The sequence below is a fragment of the Trachypithecus francoisi genome, unplaced genomic scaffold (genome assembly GCF_009764315.1).
Source record: "Trachypithecus francoisi isolate TF-2019V2 unplaced genomic scaffold, Tfra_2.0 Lachesis_group3, whole genome shotgun sequence".
NCBI lineage: Eukaryota > Metazoa > Chordata > Mammalia > Primates > Cercopithecidae > Trachypithecus > Trachypithecus francoisi.
The window spans coordinates 32,488,847-32,499,395 of record NW_022681468.1 but is presented as its reverse complement, the minus strand read 5'-3'; the positions used below and the strand labels follow the sequence as shown (position 1 = coordinate 32,499,395).

General features: G+C 43.0%; 1 protein-coding gene across 4 annotated transcripts in view; it reads left to right on the top strand.

Moving 5' to 3' along the window:
* Positions 1-827: 827 nt before the first annotated feature.
* YLPM1 (YLP motif containing 1) overlaps positions 828-10,549 on the top strand; it is a 74,887-nt gene continuing 65,165 nt past the window's right edge. For 3 of the 4 annotated variants that reach the window (XR_004431505.1, XM_033187425.1, XM_033187424.1), the window contains exon 1: positions 828-1,827. Coding sequence is in view for 3 of the 4 variants with exons in the window: in XM_033187425.1 (XP_033043316.1) it covers positions 952-1,827 (876 nt within the window). In the remaining variant the exon portion in view is untranslated. The remainder of the gene's footprint in view (positions 1,828-10,549) is intronic. The other variant, XM_033187423.1, reaches the window with a different exon arrangement.

Here is a 10,549-nt window from a genome sequence, read left to right as displayed (position 1 = left end):
TCGTGATCCGCCCGTCTCGGCCTCCCAAAGTGCTGGGATTACAGGCTTGAGCCACCGCGCCCGGCCTAGACCATTTTTGTATCTGGTTTTTGCTCTCTTTGCTTTCGCTCTGAGATTCTGCAACACAGATTTATAGGTGTTAAGATAGTCTAAAAAATTCTATTTCTCCCCTTTTACAATTCCTGCAGATGTTACTTACTATATGTCTGCAGGAATTGGTGTAATCTTACACTCGGCCTTGAAAACACCTTTCCATTCTTCACAGCTTTGTTCCCAGTAGAATTTTTGGGTAGACTTGAGTTGGGTCTATTCATTTAATTTGGGAGAAACTGACATCTTTACAATTTTTCCTCTTTTCACCCAGGATCATGGTAAGCCTCTCCATTATTTGAAGTCTAATTTCATCCTACTTGGATATGCTTCTTTATGACTCTGTAGTTTTCTACATATAAATCCTACATCTTTCTTGTTAAGAGTTTTTCCTAGTTGCGTTATTTTTGTTGTTATTGTTGTTGCGATTGTTGCTATTGTGAATGGAACCTTTTTTTTTTTCATTCAAAAATGAACCCGTGGAGCGATAGGATCTCTACCACCCCTTTCGGCTGAGAGACTCTATGGTTTTTCAGTTATATGAGAACATTCTACTCACGCCTACATTATCTGAACCCAAAGGAAGATGGCAACCACGAGTCTCCAAGTAAAGGGCCGCTCTATCTCGCCTTTGTTCTCCTCTCGATGGTTACTGCGCAGACGTAGTCGCCTAAGTCGCGTCCCCGCCTTCCCGGTCGCGGGCCCAGCTAGCGAGCGCCGGCGCACTGGCGCGCTCCGTTTACACGCTCCGGGGCCTGTAGGCGCCGCGAGTTCCGGCTGTCGCCGTCGCCGCCGCGGCTCCTGGAGGTCGGTTGCGACTAGTAACGGTGCCAGGACGAGCCCTACGCCTTCTTTTTCGATATGTACCCGAACTGGGGCCGGTATGGCGGGAGCAGCCACTATCCGCCGCCGCCGGTCCCACCGCCGCCGCCAGTGGCGCTTCCTGAGGCCTCGCCGGGGCCCGGGTACTCGAGCTCGACGACTCCCGCGGCCCCCTCCTCCTCGGGCTTCATGAGCTTCCGCGAACAGCACTTGGCGCAGCTCCAGCAGCTGCAGCAGATGCACCAGAAGCAAATGCAGTGCGTGCTTCAGCCCCACCACCTTCCTCCGCCCCCCCTGCCGCCCCCGCCGGTGATGCCAGGGGGCGGCTACGGAGACTGGCAGCCGCCACCGCCACCGATGCCCCCACCACCTGGGCCGGCCCTCAGCTATCAGAAGCAGCAGCAGTACAAACACCAGATGCTCCACCACCAACGAGACGGGCCTCCTGGTTTGGTTCCAATGGAGCTGGAATCCCCCCCTGAATCTCCCCCTGTGCCGCCCGGGTCTTATATGCCACCATCTCAGTCTTACATGCCCCCACCTCAGCCGCCACCCTCTTACTACCCCCCGTCCTCATCTCAGCCCTACCTGCCTCCTGCTCAGCCGTCCCCTTCGCAGTCCCCACCTTCCCAGTCCTACCTGGCGCCCACCCCTTCTTACTCATCCTCCTCCTCTTCCTCGCAATCCTATTTGAGCCATTCCCAGTCCTACTTGCCCTCTTCTCAGGCATCTCCTTCCCGCCCCTCCCAGGGCCATTCTAAATCCCAACTACTAGCTCCACCACCACCGTCCGCCCCCTCTGGAAATAAGACAACTGTCCAGCAAGAGCCTTTGAAAGAGAGTGGGGCCAAAAACAAGAGTGCTGAACAGCAGCAAGCCGCCCCTGAGCCAGATCCCTCTACGATGACTCCACAGGTAAGAAAGCATCTGCCTGAGCCTCATCTTTCACCTAGAGGGCCCTGAGTGAGCAGGCCTCAGGGCTTTAACCAGTGCTTAGTCTAATTCCAACACACAATGACTAGCTAACACTCCAAAGGATTCCACAAGAGTCAGAGGGCTGACAGCTCAGCTTTTTAATTAGCTAGATGTGAATTACTAAAAAAACAGCGTTTGTAGATGTGTATGGATTACATACAGTGGTGGGGTGGCTTAAAAGTTACCTCTCAGATATATTCCTTGGTTTCTTTGACCATCCTCTTAGATGGGAATTGTTGCTGTTGCAAATAGATTTTGTTGCAGAGGGTCTTGTTTTAAAACTGTATTTTAAACTGAAATTTCCATTTGAGAGAAAGCATGAAAAAGAGGCCTCTCCAAGGGCTGACGCTTGAATGTTTGTAAACCTTATGACCAGTTAGCTTCTTTTAAAACTACTACTTAGGGGCCAGGGATCGCTGTCAGCTTCCTGAATTAAGAGGTTTCAGAAAAAGGATGGAAATCTTGTCTTACCAGGAGCATCCTAATTATGCTTATAGGTACATATGCAATACATAGGTGACCCTAGACCCTTTTGGGGATCAGTTGGTCCATTTTAGGAGTTGACCCAGACATCCTTTTCTCATATTATTTAAAGATTGTTTTAAGATAATGAGCAATTTTCTGCATTTCATTGTCATTACCATTCACTCCAAATAAACAGCCTTGGAATATGGCCAACGTAAAAAAAAGTTTGGTGATACCTTTTCATGAGAGAGCCAGCCCTTCTTATCCCACAGAACAGGCAAATTCACAGGGTAACAGTAATAAACGAGTTCCCCCTTGAGACTCAGAGGGAAGGTCAAGCTAAAGCAGAATAAATCAGTTGTTATGATTTCCTAAAGCAATTACTAATTTACTTTAGATTCATTAAGGAAAAGAGAATCTTGTAATATAAACGCTCAGTTTTACCTATAAAAGATTTCCAAAAGATAGGATACAGTATTATAATTTTACGATGGTTTGGCATTAGAAATTAAGAACAGAAGCAAGTTGTTTTAAGAAATGATGCTTGGCATATCTTCTGGAGAAAACACTTGGGATGCTGAAATAAAGTAGTAGAATAATGATTCTCTTGGCTTACATCAAATTTGTACCATCTCCCCAGTTTATTTTCCCCAGATTGCCCTATTATAGAGACAGAATTTTGTCCTCTTTCCCACCCCACTCTGAAGTCTTTAGTGCTTTTGTTGTCAAACATTCTCAGAGTTAGTCTGAGCCAAAATAGGACATTTGTATTCTCACTCTACTAGACTGTTTTTCTGACCTTACAGAGAGACAAATTAGTTGTATTTTGGCTTTTTTTGGGAGGAGTGTTTGTGTCAGATCAGGCCTTAATATGTATAGTTACCACGAACAGTGCTATTACTTTTCTGCCTTGTACTCTTGTCTGTAATGAACTCAGTGTCTTGAATATTCAGTGCCTGCAATTCTTTGGTGAGAGGCAGAAAGAGTGGTGGAAAATGAGACTTGTGGTGCACATAGACCAGATGAAGAAGAGCCTTGAAGCCTGTGGCTTTCTTACTTCTTTCTAGAATTCATCCTAACCTCCTCAACCCTCTGTTTCCCCTTAGAGTTGTATTGCTTTCAAGGCATATCTCAAATATCAAGGTTTCCATGAAGCCCTGCTTGCGCTCACCCATCTGGTTTGGTTCTGTTCTTCAGATTGTAAGTCCCTTGCAGGCAGGAAGTATCTTGCTTATCACTGTAGCACCTAGGACAGTGCCTTGCAAATTGTAGGCTCTCCACAGATTTGTTGAATAAAATAAGAGAGTTGTCATGTTCTAGACTTAGGATATCTTGGTTTATTAGATGATAAATATTTCTTCATGCCAGTGCCAGTCTCTGACAGTCCTTCTACATATTTATTATTCTTCGATTCATATTTTGTTTTTGGAATGTGTCATTCAAAATTTCTTATTGTGAAATATTTTTAAAATACATAAAATAGAGAAAACAGTTTGATCCCCATATATACCCATCATTCAGATTCAACAGCTATCAAGATTTTGCCATGTTTGCTTCACCTACACCTTTTTTTATTATTGTTGCATATGTATATTGAGACAGGGTCTTGCTGTGTCTGTCTCCTAGGGTGGATTGTAGTGGTATAGTCTCAGTTCACTGCAACCTCTGTCTCCCAGGCTCAAGCCATCCCAAGTAGCTGGGACTATAGGTGCATGCTACCATGCCTAATTTTTTTTTTTTTTTGGTAGAGACGGGATTTTGCTCTGTTGCGCAGGCTGGTGTTGAGCTCCTGAGCTCAAACAGTGCACTGCCTTGACCTCTCAAAGTGCTGGGATTACAGGCATGAACCACCACACCTGGCCGCTGCTGAAATATTTTAAAGCAAATCTTAGCTCTTAGGTCATTTCATCCTTACATTCTTAGTCAAGTACCTCTATAAGTCTCACTCTCTTGCCCAGGCTGGAATGCAGTGGCGTGATCTCGGCTCACTGCAACCTCCGCCTCCCGGGTTCAAGCTATTCTCCTGCCTCAGTCTCCCGAGTAGCTGGGATTACAAGTGCTGCCACCATGCCTGGCTAATTTTTGTATTTTTAGTAAAGACGGGGTTTCACCATGTTGGTCAGGCTAGTCTTGAACTCCTGACCTCGTGATCCACCTGCCTCGGCCTCCCAAAGTGCTGGGATTACAGGCGTGAGCCACCGTGCCTGGCCAAGACCTTTTCTTAGATAAACACATTGTTAACACCTAACAAAATTAACTGTTCCTTGGTATCATCTAATACCTGATCCATTCAGATTTCCTTTATTGTTTCATCATACTAATGGAATTAAAAGTAATTCTTTGATACCATCCATGTTAAAATACCCCAAATTGACTCAACAGTGTTGTTGTTGTTGTTTTCTGTCCCCAAACAATCTGTTCTCAAACAGTGTTTTGTTGGCGTATTCAAATCAGAATCCAAACAGAATACTGAAAAGACTCAGTATAGATCAGGGTTTCTCAACTTCAACACTAATGGATATTTTGGGCAGGATGATTCTTTGTTGTGGAGGGACTTGTCCTATGCGTTGTAGGATGTTTAGCAGCATCCCTGACCTCTACCCATTAGATGCCAGTGGCGCCCCCAGTTTGACACCAAAAATGTTTCCACACATTGCCAAATATCCCCTGCAGACAAAATTGCTCTCAGTTGAGAACCCCTGACCTACGTCAGTCCCTCCTATTTTCTTTTTCTACCTCATGCCATTGAACTTGATGAAAAATCTGTGTCGGTTGTCTTGTAAAATGTCTGACATTCTGCATTGTCTGCTTTTTCATGGTATCATTTGACTGGTTCCTCTGTCTTCCATGTTTTTTTTTTTTTTTTAATTAGAAGTTAACTCTGGAACCTTCATTTAAGTTCAGCTTTCTTTTGGAAAGTGCTGCATTCCATCATGGGACACCCGATGCCTGGTTGTCCCACTGTTAGTAATGCCATTGGTCCCTCCACTGTAAAGCTTTCTGTCAATCTTGCATCTAATGTTTCAGTCTACTGGTTCATCATTTGAAAGTCTTTGCCTAAGTAAATTATTTCATTAGACAGAGGTTGCAACCTGGTGATTTTTTTTTTCTGCCATTTCTTCCACATTTACTATATAGTGTTCTATAAAGAAAAACTTTTGCCACAGGTATTTGATTGGAAATACAATTGGTATAGGAAGGACAAGATAAATACTTGATATTTTTCCAAGTGTTTTCTAGTTTTTCGGGTAAAGCGTTGATGATTTAATGGAATGTGTTTTTTGTTTGTTTCTGAGAGAGAGTCTTGTTCTGTCGCCCAGGCTGGAGTGCAGTGGTGAAATCTTGGCACACTGCAACTGCTTCCTGGGTTCAAACAATTCTGCCTTAGCCTCCCAAGTATATGAGATTACAGGTGCATGCTATCATGCCTGGCTAATTTTTGTATTTTTAGTAGAGACGGGGGTTTCACCATGTTGGTCAGGCTGGTCTCGAACTCCTGACCTCAAGTGATCCACCTGCTTTGACCTCCCAGAGTGCTGGGATTATAAGAGTGAGCCACTGCACCCAGCCGGAATGTGTCTTTTTGAATAATTCATTTTTCTATATGTTTAAAGGACTGATTTATTTATTTAGTTAAAGCTGTTGGCTTTGATTAGTTTTTAGAGGTATCATTTATTTAATGTTTAAGTACTTACTAGCAACTATGTGCCAGGTACTATGAGTACTGTGCTTAATACTGGAGATGAAATGGTGAACAAGTTAGACATGGGAACTGCCCTCATTGACTTCTTGTTTCAGTTGTAGGGGAAGGGAGAAGACATTTAGTAAGAGGAGACATACAGAGTGCTATGGGATTATAAAATAGCACTAGATTATTCCCCAAGGAACTGGCAAAGACCAGTTGGTTTTTTTTTGTTTTTGTTTTTTTTTTAAAGTTACCACTGTATTCCCAGTACCTTGCATAGGATCTAGCACATAGGAGGTGGAGAACAAATATGTTTTAAATAATTGAATATAGCTGGGAGCTCTAACCTAATTAAAGAGGGTTCCCTTTGTAAAGTGATATTTTTTGTTTTTTATTTTTATTTTATTTTATTTATTTATTTTTTGAGATGGAGTCTCGCTTTGTTGCTCAGGCTGGAGTGCAGTGGCGCAATCTCGGCTCACTGCAACCTTTGCCTTCCAGGTTCAAGCAATTCTCTGCCTCAGCGCCCCCTAGTAACTGGGATTACAGGTGCCTGCCACCACGCCTGGTTGTATTTTTATCTTTTTTTTTTTTTTTTTTTGAGATGAAGTCTCACTCCTGTTGCCCAGGCTGGGGTGCAATGGCGTGATTTCTGCTCACTGCAACCTCTGCCTCTAGGGTTCAAGCTTTCTTCTGCCTCAGACTGCCTCAGCTAATCCCAGCAGTAGCTGGGGTTACAGGCCCCTGCCACCACGCCCGAATAATTTTTGTATTTTTAGTAGAGACAGGGTTTCACCATGTTGGCTAGGCTGGTTTTGAACTCCTGACCTCAGGTGATCCGCCTGTCTCAGCCTCCCAAAGTGCTGGAGTTACAGGCGTGAGCCAGTGTGCCCGGGCTTTTTTTTTTTTTTTTTTTGTATTTTTAGTAGAGAAAGAGTTTCATCATCTTGGCCAGGCAGGTCTTGAACTCCTGACCTCGTGCTCCACCTCCTTCAGCCTCCCAAAGTGCTGGGATTACAGGCGTAAGCCCCCACGCCGGGCCTATAAAGTGATATTTAAATGAACTCTAAAGAATAAGTAGGAGGACTGGGTGCTCACACCTGAGGAGTTCAGGGCCAGCCTGGGCAATTAAGTGAGACCCCCTCTCTACAAAAAATTTAAAAAACTAGCCAGGCATGGTGTTGCATGCCTGTAGTTCCAGCTACTTGGGGGTGGCTGAGGTGGGAGAATTGTTTAAGCCCAGGAATTCTCATGCCACTGCACTCCAGCCTGGGCAACAGAGTGAGACCTAAAAAAAAAAAAAAAAAAAAATGAGTAGGCCAGGTGCAATGACTCATGCCTGTAATCCCAGCACTTTGGGAGACTTGAGGTCAGGAGTTCAAGACCAGCCTGGCCAACATGGTGAAATTCTGTCTCTACTACAAATACAAAAAATTAGCTGGGTGTGGTGGTGCTTGCTTTTAATCTCAGCTACTTGGGAGGCTGAGGCGGGAGGATCACTTGAACCCAGGAGGCAGAGGTTGCAGTGAGCCAAGATTGCCCCACTGCACTCTAGCCCGGGCGACAGAGTGGGACTCCATCTCAATTAAAAAAAAGAAAAAGAATAGAAATTAACCAGAAGTTAGAGTTCAAAGAATTAAGTTCTGTAAGGCTCACCGAAAGCTCAGGGTGAGGATGGTAGATATGAACTAGATCAGGGAAGGCCTGTAAGGACTTTATTCTAAGGGCAGTAGGAAGCCATTGAAGGATTTTGCATAGGTGACTGTGACAGATTGGCATTTTTGAAAGCTCACTCTGCTTGCAATGTGGAGAGTAGAATTAAAAGGAGCAAGAGTGATTTAGAGAGAATAGTTATTGAAGTAATCTAAGCAAGAGATAACAGTGGTTTGGACTTTGATGGTATTAGTTGAGATGGAGAGAAGTGGGAAGAGTGCAGAAATATTTAACTGCTAGAATCCACTTTGAGGTTGAGTAGTTAGGGAGAGGGAGGCATCAAGAATGATTCTTAGGTTTCTGGGATGGGCTGCAGGGTGGATGGTAGTCAAATGTACTAAAACAGAAAAACCTAAAGGAGAAAGAGGAAGAACATTTCTGGGGGTGAGGGGGAAATGATGAGTTAAGTTTCAGACATAACTGAGTTTGGGGTTCTTGAGACATAGATTCCAAATGGAAATGTCCAGTTGGAAGTTAGATATAGCTCTGGAGTCTAGATGTAAGATCTGGGAGACATAGATTTGTAAGTCATCAGCATAAAAATGGTATTTGAAGACACAGAAATAAATGAAGCCTCTCAAGGAATGTGTGTAGAGTAAGAACTGAGGTTAAAGGACATTAAGCCTAGCTCCACAGAATAGCAGTATCTAAGGGAACCAATGAAAGAATGGCCAAATAGGTAGTCATATTAGGTTGGTGCAAAAGTAATTGCAGTTTTTGCTATTTTAATGGCAAAACCACAATTACTTTGGCATCAGTGTGATAGATGGAAAATCAAGATAGTGGATAATGTGGTGCCATGCAAGTGAAGGAGCAGACTGTAGGAGGAGGGAGTTGTCAGCTGTGTCAAGTACTGCTGAGAGGTCAAGCAAGATAAAGACTGCTAGTTATCTTTTGCACCTACTGACATGTAGATTATTGTTGACCTTGGCAGGAGCAGTTTCATAGTGACTGAAGCCATATTGCATTGATTTGAGGAGTGATGGAAGGTGAGGAAATGGGGATGGTGAGTATAGACAACTCTTTCAAGAAGTTTGACTGAAGGAGAGAGAGAATGAGGGAAGGAACTGGAGGAATAGATGAAGTAAATGAGCATTAAAAAAAAAATAGATGAGGACTAAGCTTATCTGGTGACCCATATTATTACAGTAAAATGTGAATCTCAAAAATATTTAAGCCTGCTTTAAATAAATTTCTAAAATGGAAAGCCAATTCATTATTTTACCAAGTGTCCTCCTTGCCCCCTGCTTTAGAATGTAAGACATAGAACATTGTCTTATAGGCATTTATGATAACCTGGATAGGGAAGGTAATCTTCCAAAATTAATCTTTAAAGCATTACACACAAACACTCACCTCTTTTATATTTCTCCACTTGGAAAATCATTTAGTATCTAGTTCATTACTAGAAGCAAGTGGTCAGTAAGTGCTTCCTGAGTAAATTAAAATCAACCTCTTTTTTTTTTTTTTTTTTTCCATAGAGATGGGATCTTGCCATGTTGCCCAGGCTGGTCTGAATTCCTAGGCTCAAGCGATATTCTTGCCTCAGCAGCACCTTTCTTAGTAACAATATTTGTGACAAATAGTTCTACATTCTTTTTTTTTTTTTGAGATGGAGTATCACTCTGTCGCCCAGGCTGCAGTACAGTGGCACGAGAATCTCGGCTCACTGCAACTTCCACCTCCTGGGTTCAAGCAATTCTCCTGCCTCAGCCTCCCGAGTAGCTGGGATTACAGGCATGTGCCACCATGCCCAGCTGATTTTTGTATTTTTAGTAGAGACGGGGTTTCACCATGTTGGTCAGGCTGGTCTCGAACTCCTCACCTTGTGATCCTCCTGCCTTGGCCTCCCAAAGTGTTGGGATTACAGGTATGAGCCACCACACCTGGCCAATAGTTCTGCATTCTTTATGTTTGAAATCCCTTCATTCAATCTCATTTTAAATCTGACCTATACTATGACTTCCCTCTACCTGTAAAACAACATCCCATATGAAATGGAGTTATCTGATATGATAGGACATTCAGAAGAACTGGCGTCATTAGCAAGTTCAGGCATGTGTTTTTCTTTCTAAAATAGGGATAATCACGCTTCTCTTAGGGTCACTAAGGACATTTGTGAGTGATGCCATTATTATTTATTTCTAGAGCTTCAAAAATGTGCTGAAACCTATCCTAGGATTGAATTAGATCTGGTTACTACTTATGGGGTTCATATTAAATAGAAATTGACCTACAGGGCATACTGTCAGTACTTATATTATCCTCAACTTACAATGGGTTTATTGAGATGTAACCCCACTGTAAGTCAAAGAATATCTGTACTTTTACTATTCAATGTAAGAAAACAGCACACTTGACCGGGCACAGTGGCTCATGCCTGTAATCCCAGTACTTTGGGAGGCCGAGGCGGGCAGGTCACCTGAGGTCAGGAGTTCGAGACCAGCCTGGTCAACACGGTGAACACAGTACACACAGTGAATCAACAAGTACTTCAGCCCTTAACAAGTTCTTAACCCTGGTCTGGATCTAAGACAAAACATAAGAATAGGTGATAAAGAAGAAGCTGATAAAGAATTTCGACCTGTACAGTTTTCATCCTGTACAGTCTTCATATCTGTAACATTGGCTTAGTTTGTGAAAGATAGTTTGCATCTTTGTATCTTTTAATAGTGCTTTCAAAGCAACTTTTAAAAAGGAAACTTTTAACTTCTACTTAAAAGAGAATGAATTTATTGATTTTTTTTAAAACTGAAGGATAAGTCTGTTGATGTTTTCAGTATTAAAATAATGGAAGAA